General features: G+C 47.8%; 1 protein-coding gene across 1 annotated transcript in view; it reads right to left on the reverse strand.

The window, feature by feature from the left end:
• Window positions 1-7,513: 7,513 nt before the first annotated feature.
• The window catches only part of EOMES (eomesodermin), a 4,474-nt gene continuing 406 nt past the window's right edge, over window positions 7,514-11,581 (reverse strand). Inside the window, 6 exon segments of the mRNA XM_019536188.1 lie at window positions 7,514-9,259; window positions 9,809-9,870; window positions 9,962-10,120; window positions 10,822-10,943; window positions 11,063-11,217; window positions 11,418-11,581. The exon segment at window positions 11,418-11,581 is cut by the window's right edge and continues 100 nt beyond it. Of these exon segments, the coding sequence (XP_019391733.1) occupies window positions 8,536-9,259; window positions 9,809-9,870; window positions 9,962-10,120; window positions 10,822-10,943; window positions 11,063-11,217; window positions 11,418-11,581 (1,386 nt within the window). The 3' untranslated portion in view covers window positions 7,514-8,535.

Raw genomic sequence — 11,581 nt, forward strand, 5'->3', positions numbered from 1 at the left:
GAGTCCTCCTTAGAGGGAAACGGTGCTCTACCCTGCGGCTCCCAGGGGAGAAGGGCCTGGCAGTAGGAGTCTATCTCCTGCTCGCAGTCCCTGAACATGTAGCTGTTCTTGTAAATATGTTCAGAATGTGCCCACATATAACTTACCCACTTTCAGAAGTTATTATCCTCACTGCAAAACTCCATCTTGCCTACATTTTTATTCATTGAGGTAGGAATTTCTTTTTCCTTCTCTGGAATTTTTCCTGGAGACAGGAAAGAGAAAACAGCAAAAGTTAACTCTGGAATGGAGAAAGTGCATTTAGCTTAAGTCACTGAAATATAGTTAAGTACTGGAGCATTTTACTTCTGATGAGCATAACAGTCCATAAAAATTGCTTTGCAAATGATCCGCCTGGAAGCTGTAAAACTCTAAACAGGATCACAAAACCTCAGTCAGGATCTCAAGGATATTGGACATACCTGGAGATTCAAATAAAGAAGAACTGGTTTTCCACTCAGAGGTCAATCAGTATTTGTTTCTTCTAAACTACTAAAAATGGGCAGTGTTGAGGCATTCAGGGTGCCTATACATGTACAGGTAGGCTGCATGTTGGAGACTCAATTAATTGAATCTGCTGGAGCGTGGTACATTCCACAAGACTCCAGTATCATGTGTACCAGCATCCCTCCACTGGAAAATGGTGGTGGGGTAACTTTTAACTAAAGTTCGCTCAACAAGCTTTAGTTAAAAGTGCCCCTGCCACCATTTTTCAGTGTGGGGATGCTGCTACATGTGACCTCCAGGCACTTTAATTAGCTTCTAATTACAGCACCCACTCTTCCCCCCAGCACTTGTATAAATGCCCTCAGTTACCATGTACTTCTTTTTCCAATTTGAACGTGTTTAAGCACAGTTTCATTGTGTAACCAAATCTTGTTTTAAGGTTACTCCAAAACAATTTCCCTTTTCATAAATTGCAAAACATGGTTAATTTTAATAGTGTAGATTGAATATTTAGGACTAATCTACTTTGCAACTCTAGCCCTGTCAGGGGGACTTCCTTCAACATACTTAACTTCCATAGCAAAATAGGAACATACCCTAAATGTAGCTATGTTATAACAAGGTTATATGAAAGAGTAAACATGATCTAGTTACATATTTACAAAACAGAATGCAGGTAAACCCTAATATATCTAATATGAAGTGTGTCCATATAAAACTGCACCTTCTTAGACAACAGATCTGTGCTAAAGCTATACCTACTTTTGTGATAATAATTAACTTTATTTCCTTTCCCCCACTCCCAAATTTAGCCTAGCAGATCCCCTATATTAGTGGGAAACTTCAGGTTTTTTTCTTTTAACTCATGAAATGTCAACAGAATCACAAGTTGATTTCCATCTGCAGGGACACATTCTTCCCTTATTTAGACAAGTACAATCCCACTGAACGTAGAAGGATTGAACAGGTGTGAAAAGGACAGAATTGAGCCTTCAAAATGTCTATTGTTGGTGTGAGTATACTAACTGTTAAATTCAGCATGGGATTCAGTGGTCTGGCAGTTACAGTGGCCTAGATTTCTAAAACTGACTGTTGATTTTGTGCACCCATTCTGAGACATCTTAAGGATGTTCGGGTCTTAGCATTTTTGGAAAATTAGGCCCCTTCAGGGTGTCAAGTTGACCATCCAAAAGCTAAGGACCCAAAAAGCAAGATGGTTTTGAAAAGCTGAGCCATTTATCTTTAAATCTGTAAATCAGATGATTGGGATGAATCATCACCAAAACAAAATAAACAGTAAGACTCCATGATGGCGCAATGCATGGTATCAATTTAGATACAAATTAACTTTTTAGAGACAAACTTAATAGTTAATTCTGCCATTTGAATCATGACATTAATATCTGGTATATTTTGAGGTATGACTCTATTTATGTTAAGAACTCACAACAATATCAACAATTAATCCTACTTCTCCTGCCATCAACTCAGCATGAAAACGACATATTTGCTAATCACTAAAGCAAACTGTTTTCACTGCCGCTGCAAACATAACTGAAAACAGAAAACATTAGATATGGATCAAACTTGCTGGAAGAAAGTTGAAAGTGATTTGCCCCATTTACAGTAGAAGCTAAAACATTTGCTATGTCACTGAAGATAGAAGGGGATTAACTTCTAGACCAGATGCCAGCTGTGCCTCCTCATCAACACAGGTCAGAACATCACTGGACCAAAAAGCACTGATTATAATATGCCAGATTCATTTACCTGCACTTCTACCAACATCACATATGCCAGCACTTGCTTACAGTGCCCTTCTATTGTCTACATTGAACAGACAGGGTGATCCATACGTGTAAGAACGAATGAATGCTGATCTGGTATCAGTACCAGAAAGACAGACAAGCCTGTGGCAGAACACTTTAACCTTCCCAGATATGCTCTCACTGACATCAGAATAGTTGTTCTTGACAACAAGACTTTAAAAATGAACTTGAATAGGAAATTGCAGAACAAGAAATCACCCACAGACTGGATTGTTAGGTATGGCCTGAACTGAGACTGTGGATTCTTACCCACTCACCTGGATTCGTTTTTATAAACCCTGTGTTCCTCAGTGGGTTAACTGCTTTTTTTTCTCTCTCCTACCCACCTTGCCTCTCTAAACAGCACCTCCTCCTTTCTCCTCCCCCCTTCCCTACCCTTTGCAGTCTAATCACTGCTTCCAATTCAGCAGCTCTGTTTCCTGCAGTCCCTTCACAACATCTGATGAAGCTTCTGCTTATAAAAGCTTATGCTAGCTAGTCTATAAGGGCATGTATGGAAGTGCTCTGTGCACATTTTACAGCGCTGTAATTTAGAATGCTTTTTATAGTACTATAAAGTTACACCGCTCTTAAACATGACAGAAGTGCAGTGGGTGGGGGAGGGGGAGCGCTTTGACCCTCTCTGCACTTCCCAGGCTTCACTGCAAGATTCAGGAGACCACTGACATAAGCAGACCAATGGAGAAAGTGGATCTGGGACGAGAAGCATTCATCCAACCCACCACCCCTCCCCCCATGCCACCCAGCAGACACTGCTTCTGCCATAGGCAGCAACTTTCACTCAGGCTGACAGCCCAGCTCCAAAGGGGAGGGAGGGAGGTATCCCACCCACAGCATTTCCCCATGTCTAGCTCTCACCTGGCCCTGCTCCAAGCCTCTGGTATCCACCCACAGAGGGACTTGTGGGGGAGTGGTGTGTGGGTGAGTGCATACATGTGTGTCTCCTACCCACAGTATGTCCCTTTAACTACCCGCCCCCCGGCCTTTGCTAGGAACTCGCATGGTGTCTGCCATGGGGCTCAGCAACAGCTCTTGCCCAGGCTGATGGTGTAGAGGAGCGCTAACCAAGCTTGCAAAGCCCATCAGATACTGGCAAAATCGCCAGAAATGTGACCAGTGTATAGAAGTTTTTGAAAATGCTATAGGTTGCTAAAGACCTGTAAAATGCAGCGCTTCAAATTTAATACCTCTTTTAACAAGGGTTAGTTTAAAGCGCTGTACCCATTTTTAAAGTGCAGCAAAGCTGTGCACTTCTGTTACATCACAGCAATAAAGTGCTTTAAATGGTGAAAAAAAGCAACTTCTGTGAGCACCCTAAAGGTGCCTTCTGCGTGACTTCAGCCTGGCACAGCTCTCTCTGCTAGCAAAGACTAGCCATGTAGTTTAAAGTGCTATGGGAAGGCCATCAGACACTGCCATAATGAGCACCAGATAAAAGCCTATTTGAATGGAATAGAGCAAGCCTATTGTTGGTGATTGTTATCAGCAAGAAGTCATCTTCCTCTAGCCCATGGACTCTAAATAGCATTAGATGATTAACTATGGCAATTCTTGCCCAGTGCATAGAATTAAATGGACTGTCAAATTCAGGGTCAGCAAGGAACTTTCCCTCTGGTCATACAGGACCTTATGCACCTGCTTAATTTTGCTGACATCGAATGAGTAAAATTAGGCAATTGCAGGCTTGGCCCAAAGACATGCCTCATTTCCTGCAGGCCACCTAGTGGGATCCTCCATTAGCTTCAAGGACACAGCTCCCCCAGGATCAGATTCCCATGACCACAGACAGACAATCCACTTCCCTCCTGCTTTGCCTTCCTCTCCTTTTCTATATCTTCCTATTGCCGGGAGGTGTCTTTGGAGGATTTTCCCCCTTCAGATTCGGATTTAATTGTATTCTTCGTGAGTCTCTTCTAGTTGCGCTCGGTCTTTCTGATGAATGTTTCATCAATATGATTAGGATCACATCCCTCAGTCTAGCCTATTTACACAATCGGTTGTGACAGCTCGGAGTCTAGTACTCCCTCAAGGAAATATCCCATACCACCCGATCAGTTTATTCAAATCATATTTTTGCACTCCCTGCTCTCGGGCTAATGATATTCTCCTCTGGATTAGGTATTTGCGAGCCCCACCTTTCCCAAGCAGGATTAGGTTACCCCTTTCCATTAGCCAGCAAGCTAATATCATTAACAGGCTGGGGGGGGGGGCGGGGGGAGACTGAGGAGTCAGCAGGAGGAGGAATGCTGTTGTCAAGGGAAAGAGCACTGCTGTCCTGAGGGGGCTCTCTCCGAAGGGGGGATATCAGGCCCCGCAGAGAGCAGCAGGGCGCAGGCTCCCCCCTGCAGCAGCCCCCTCATTCCAGCCTCCGAGGGCGCGGCCGCGGGGCGGGGCCTCAGGGAGCCAAGGCCCCGCCCCTTTTCTCCTGCCACTCAGCTCCTCAGAGCGGGAGTGCTCGGCCCGGCCCGGCGGGGCTAGGCGGACTTCTGTGTCCCGCCCCGCAGCCCTCCCGGGCGCCTCGGCGTCGGGGCAGCGCCAGCAAGGAGGCGCCGCTTCGTTTCCTTGGAAAAAACCAACCAAACAAGAAAAACCCACCTCCCGCCTGCCCCGGCCCATGCACGATCCGGCGAGATGTGGTCTGAGGGCCGCTGCGAGCTGATGCTCGGAGCTGGGCTTGGGTTCTGCTTCCGTCAGGCGCTGGCTTGGTGGGCACGTGTGCGTGTACACTCACACTCGCACAGCATCTGCCTTCTGAGCACCGACTGGGGCAATTCCCCCGCTGAAACGTGTGTCCCGAAAACCCCGGGATTCAAGTAACCCCAAGCATGCGGCGCCCCCGGTCTGAGGAACTGGCCCCGCGGCTGGCCGGGGGAAGGCGCCGCCCGCCCGGCTCCCGCCGCGCAGCACCCGCGGGAAGCGACGGGCAGGCGCGAGCGAGCCCGGCCCCCGCCCGAGCGAGCCCGGCGCCGCCGAAGCGAAAGCCCAAGGGGTGTCGTGTCCCCGTGCGGGCACAGCCGGGCTTTAAGGGGGTGGGGGGGCCTTGGGGCCTTTGACTTGAGCCCTCCGGGAGCGTTGGCTTCTCCTGACCCCGGAGCAGCTTCAAGTCTCGCAGGCAACTGCCCTGGAGCTGAAGCCGCGGGTCTCTGCCCTCGGCCCCAGAGAAGCAGCAGCAGCCACCCTCCGTCTTCATTATAAATATAGACTTGTTTATCAGTGTCAGGCGAGGCAGATTAATTAGATACATCTATTCACAATTCGGTGTCTGGCACCCCGTTTTAGGAATGCCTGATCAGCTCAAGGTGTTAATTGGGGCCAGCCAGGCACTTATGTGTCTATTAAACAGCGTGAGGACTTTTCACAAGTACTAAGCTCCTTTCCGTGCAAAAAAAAAAAAAAAGGCGGGGTGGAGGGACAGACTTTCCAGGGCCGGCAGCGGGATCGTGCTTCCTAACGCGGGGTAAAGAGCTTTGCAAGGAGAGAAGCAGCTTCGCCGCAATGCCTGGCTGCCGGGGGAGGGGGGGCTCTCCAGCCAGGTTTCGTAGGGCAAGTAGCGAAGAGGGGGGGAAAAAAAATCCTCATTGGCTCTAGCTCTTAACAAAAATCTAGTTTGTTTTCTTTTTTCCCCCCTTTAAATCCCACTGCCCCAAACCCAGAGCAAGGCACGGAGCGGGGGTTCCCACGGGATCCGCGCCGACTCAATGTCCGGAACAGCACTATAACTGCCAAAGGGTCAACCAAAAAAAAAGAAAAGAAGAAGAAATTAGCTGCCTCGGTGGAAGGACAGCGACGGGGTGAGGCTTTAGGAGGCGTTGCCACCTCCGGGCACAACGAAAACTCCTCTTTGAAGCTACTGGGCCCCGTGGTTTTATTTTCCACCGGGGAAGTAAGGGCAAGTCGGGCCCTGGGTGGCAGCTGCTCTCCCCCTTCGAGGACGCCGATGGGGTAGGTGGGATTTTAAGGGGACTGGTTGGTTTTTTGTTGGGCTTTTTTGCACGTGCACAGCGTCAGGGACCGCGGAGAAGGATGCAAATGCCCAGTCTGATTGCGTTAGGGCGGTGGGGGAGGCTCCGCGTGCTACGGGGTTTGGCTCATTGTGTTTGCAGCGGGGGCTTAGTTAATCCTATTATCGCCTGCATTTCCTCAGGGAAGCCGAGGATGGGGCGGGGAATGAAGCAGTGGGAAGGGGGAATTGCCTCAAAGCCGGGGAGGGGGGGTGGGGCGGCAAAAACCCCGGGTTAAGAGGAGCGCTGCTGCGAGCTGGGACGGTGCAGAGAGACGCGAGCGGGGGGAGCTCCCGTCGCATCTTTGCAGAGCGGCTCTTTATTGAGAAGCTTGCAGGAGGTGATAAGTGAAATTCACACGTCTCCCCGCACCCGGGCCCGGGGCCGAGCTGACACCTCGCCACCCCCTCAGCCGCACCTGCGCCTGCGCCTGGGAGCTGGCATTCGAGGCGCATGGAGGGGGGCCTGGGGAGGGGGGCATTTGAAGCGCACCACTGCCGGCTGCGGGGGGTGGGAGCGCGCTGATGCTACCGCCTCGCAGCGAGGGGGAGACCGCAGCCGGGGCGCTCAGCCCAGCCCTGCACCGTCCCGACAGCTTGCACGCAGCCGGGGCTAGGGCCTGAGAACCGGCGGGGAATCGAGAAGCTGGGCATCCAGTTCATTCAATCTAGCGACCCTAGACCGGAGCTGAGCGATCAAAAGCATGGTTTCCCCTCCTCTAGAAGAGGCGAATTCCCCGCTGTCCCTAGGACCGTCAAATAATAAAAAAAATAAAATAAGATAATGAGCCACCGATCAAACGAGTCCTCTGTGCCTTGGGCAAGTGTATTCTCTTACCGTTAAGGGTGTCTTATGTCACTAGCCCGTCTGGCTCCTAGAAGAATTCCTGTTGCGCTTCCAAAGCCAGGTCCATCCATACAGGGCTTGTAGAGAGAAGGGGGAAAAAAAAAAGAGAAAGAAAGAAAGAAAGAAAAAAGACCCACCAACAAAAAGCAAAAACGGCACACACACAGAAAAAAGAGCCAGCCCCATTGTTGCCCCAGCATACATACCACTTTATTAAAAATGACTACTATGTACATTTAAAAAAAAAAAAAAAAAAAAAAAAAAAAGAACCCCAAGAGACCTGAATTTTAAAAGTCTGTGCATATCAGCTCTTTAGGTTCAAGAGTTTTCCTCAAAGTGTTGGGACTTTTTTTATTTATTTTTTTTTGCAAATAGGAGTGAATGGAGAAGTTGCACTTTCAAAGTAATACGGGGCAGCTGAAAAAGAAAGTCACTTTACTTGCATGTAAGTGGATAGCCTGCTGATGACCTATTTTAATGCTCCAATTGCTTAAGTTTGAAGAACTGGGGGGGAAGAAGGGAATTGCCTTTTAAAAAACAACAAAACAAAAACAAAAAACCAACACTCCAAAAAACAAGAACTCCAAAAAGCACCAACTTTTGCTGATCCCAACCAGACTTCTATATGTAGACTATTCATACAATATTCCACAGTATTCTACAGTGTACTTAGACAAAAGGAAAAAAAATACAGCTGTACAATTTTTTGGCCACCTCTATGAAGATCCTCATAGCTTCCACATCCAGAATTTTTAGAGTCTTTTCATCCTATCCTAGACAAGGAAAAAGGCAGATTTGGTCATCAGAACCAGGGCCTGGGTAACAGGGCATTCACATCAACCCCTTCTCCCAAAGGGTTTTATTCCTCCCTTGGCTCAGCTGCTTTCTGCCCAAGCAACTCCAAATGTTAGAAGTTTCTGACCAAGCGTGCAGGTACCATTGGAATAGGGCCTGCTCTGCTTCAGGCAGAGAAGTAGCACCCGTGCAGCAACTCGGAGCCCCTTCTTGCTCAAGAGACCTAGAAAAAGAGTTTAGGATCCACACCCACATCTCCTGTTTGGTAGTGCATAGCACTTACCCATTGGCTGCCAGGCCAGCCAAACTATACACTTTAGTGTCTCCAATAAATAAGCCACATTGTAAAAAGCCAGGATCCTTACAATAGCCCCTTGCACTTCATCCTAAAATTGTTAGTCAAATGCTATTATCCTTCCCACCCTGCAGCAGTCAAAAAGCTTTGGCACCTTCTATAGAATTGCACAAAACAATTCAAGGTGGAAGGCAAGAGTCTTTTTGGCAATTTTAATGCAAAAACAAAACAAAAAAAAACCAAGGCCACCCTGAAAAATTTAGCTGGACAGGATAAAAACAGTTTAAGAACTAGTATAGAAAGCATAGTAGCCCATGCCTTTTGAAGTGTCTTTGCCATAGTCCTCAGCATTAATGTCCTCACATTTCATTGTAGGAGAGTTTTCATTGCTAGAAGTGCTAGGGGAGAGTCGTCTTCTCTTACAAGCACCCGTGTAGACCCCCGAATCATTTGAATCTAGAGACTTTATGGAAGGTGGGGTCTCTATCCAGGATGAGCCAATTTCTTCTTTAACTTTCTCTTTAGAAAGCTGGTCTTCAGAGAAGCCTGAAGGACTTGTTCGTGAAGTCCATGTCACTTTTCTCTGATAAGAGGCTCTGCTTCCCCACCCCGCCATAGATGAAAACGTTGGATCAGGATAGTATCCCAATGCATGGGATGTCTGAAGCGGAAGCGATTTAATGCCATAGGGGAGCAAAGTGCTTGGTGAATACTCTGCTTCGTAAGAGTTCATGTCCAGTTTGTTGGCACCAGGCTGCTGCACAGGAGTAACAAACCACCTCTGGGGGGGATTGGCCACTTCTTCATTTTGCTGGGGTGAGAGCAAGCCATTTGTCTGAGGTACTGTTCTCTCACCATTGTAAAATCTGGCTGGTGGTAGGTTGTTGACAAACTGTTCCTGGAAGAATGGCTGCACACTGTACCGGGCTCCTGGGACAATCTGGTGGGATCTAGGAGAATCCGTGGGAGATGGAGTTAACCTGTCATTTTCTGAAGCTGTGTACATGCTACAATGCAAAAAAGAAACACTAAGTGCTGTTCTTTATAATTCCATGTACTGGCATTAAAAAGCAAGATGGACTGAACTATGTGTTATGGCTAAAATTCTGGCATTTGGACCACTTGATCTGTTCTGCCGAGTTTACCTAAGTTGGGGATGGAGGTGGATGAGGCTTTTACAGGCCTAAAATACTCAAGTGCCGCTCCTATTAGCATGCAACATTTCAATGCTAGACGAGCCCACTGCAGATAGTATATAATTTCTTTCTTTTGTAAACCATTGCGTTTCCATCATATAAAGCAGGAACTTTGTATAGACAAAAATGCAACCAATTTGTGATGGATCACAGATCTGCTACTGCCTTGTAACCAAGAGCATTGGCTTGCCTAAATTTATGTAAACTCACCTGAGCACAGTCAAGTGAGGGCATATAAAAATAATGCCAACATCTTTCTGTAGGGACACGGGGAACAGGATGGACTTTAAAAAAGTTAAAGACATACATGTGCCTCTTAATGAGCACAACCTGGATAAACAACAGCAGAATTATACTTACGAATCATAGTTGTCCCTGAAGCCTTTTGCAAAAGGGTTATGGTCAATTTTAAGCTGGGTGATCTAAGGAAAGCTGGAGGGGAAAAAAAAAAAAAAAAAAAAGTGTCAAGCACATTAGGCTATAGATTTAGTCTCCCTCCGCACCCTCACTTACATCAGTATTCTGATACGCAGTAACTGCTATGAACTGTGTTTCCGGGAAAATAAATGTCTGAGTTTTTGAAGAGTCATTGAGATCTTCGACTCCATCTTCAGTCACTTCTACAATGTGAAGTCTCGGCTGGTATTTGTGTAGAGACTGCAGCACTATCATCTAAAAACAGCAATGCCAAAAGCCGATATTCCATCAACTACATAGAACTGCAGCTAAAATCTTACATATTAGGGATAAAAGAAAAACTCATTTTAAGACCAATGGCTCTCAACTGTGTTAGAGAGAAAGCTCCCACTGGAAAACAAGAAAAAGTAAAAGCGCTCTCTGGTTTTGCTTGAGTGCAAAAAAAAAAAAAAGAGTATTTCTCCTATTGTAAAGAACTCAGAAAGACAAGAAGTCAGGATGTTTTTGATGCCATGGATTCCTATTTGAAATTTCATGGGTTTATTTTGTGAATGGGTGTTGGCAGTCTATACCACTTAAAAAGGATTTCATGAACAATACGGTGTGTAAACCCATGCTCCTAGGCTTGGGTGCTAACTTTACCATGAATACAAACTTAACCTCTTTGCAAAGGCAAGTTGTACCTTTATCTTTAAGCTTTAAAAGAGATGAAGACCCCACCAAGGGAAAGAAAACCTATGAGACTAAACAGAAAGTGAACATTTCACCCAATGTCTACTTATTAGTGCTCCAGATTGAAACTTCAATACAGCAACATAATTATTTGATACAGGGGTGAAGTCAAAGAACAGCACATCCTGCCTAGCTAAGGTCTTTACCCTGCTGCTTAAGAAGCCCCAAGGACCCCTTGCCACCACAGTTTGTCATTTTATGCAGCTGACAAGCCCCTCATTTACCTGGGCATTGTTGTTGTTAGCACCTTTATTATTGGTCAGCTTCAGTTTCCCGAAGGAGATCTCCTGCCTCATCCAGTGAGCTCCAGTGTTGGGGGATTCAGGGTGAACATACACCTTGTTACCTGGGGAAGGAAGAGGGAGGCAAAACCCACACCAAGTCAGAACAAGAGTGGCTGGCCCCCCTTGGGGTAGGGGACAGGGCAGCCAAGTGACCAGGCAGTGGGCAGCAAGCCCCGCACACCTTGCATGTTGTTGTCCGCCTTGCCGCATGTCACCCACTTGCCCCCCTGGAAGCGCCAGTGGTTGGGGTCTGCCAGCACCACCTCCACGAACACGTTGTAGTGGGCCGTGGAGTTCAGGCCCGTGATGTTGAAGCTCAGGAAGGGAAACATGCGCCTGCAAAAAAGGGGAGGAGAGAGAGAGAGAGATAAGCGCAGATCGGGACCCCCGGAGCCCCGCTCCCAGGCAGGGGTTTCGCTGGGGGCAACCCAGGAGCCGGGCGGAGGGAGCAGAGCCGAGGCGGGGACACGCCGAGCAGAGAGCGGTCGCGGCGCCGGCTCCGTCCTGGACGTGAGGCGCGGGGAAGGGGCTCCTACCTGCCCTGCTTGGTGATGATCATCTCGGTCTGGTGCCGGTGGAACTTGAGCCAAAGCGGCCGGTTGCAGAGGAAGACCTGGGCGCGGAGCCCCGCGGCCGCGCCGAGGGCGCCCAGACCGCCGCAGGCGCCGGCCGCCGGGTAGGGCCCATAGAGGCCGGCGGG

The sequence above is a fragment of the Crocodylus porosus genome, unplaced genomic scaffold (genome assembly GCF_001723895.1).
Source record: "Crocodylus porosus isolate Cpor-Errol unplaced genomic scaffold, CroPor_comp1, whole genome shotgun sequence".
Taxonomy (NCBI): Eukaryota; Metazoa; Chordata; order Crocodylia; family Crocodylidae; genus Crocodylus; species Crocodylus porosus.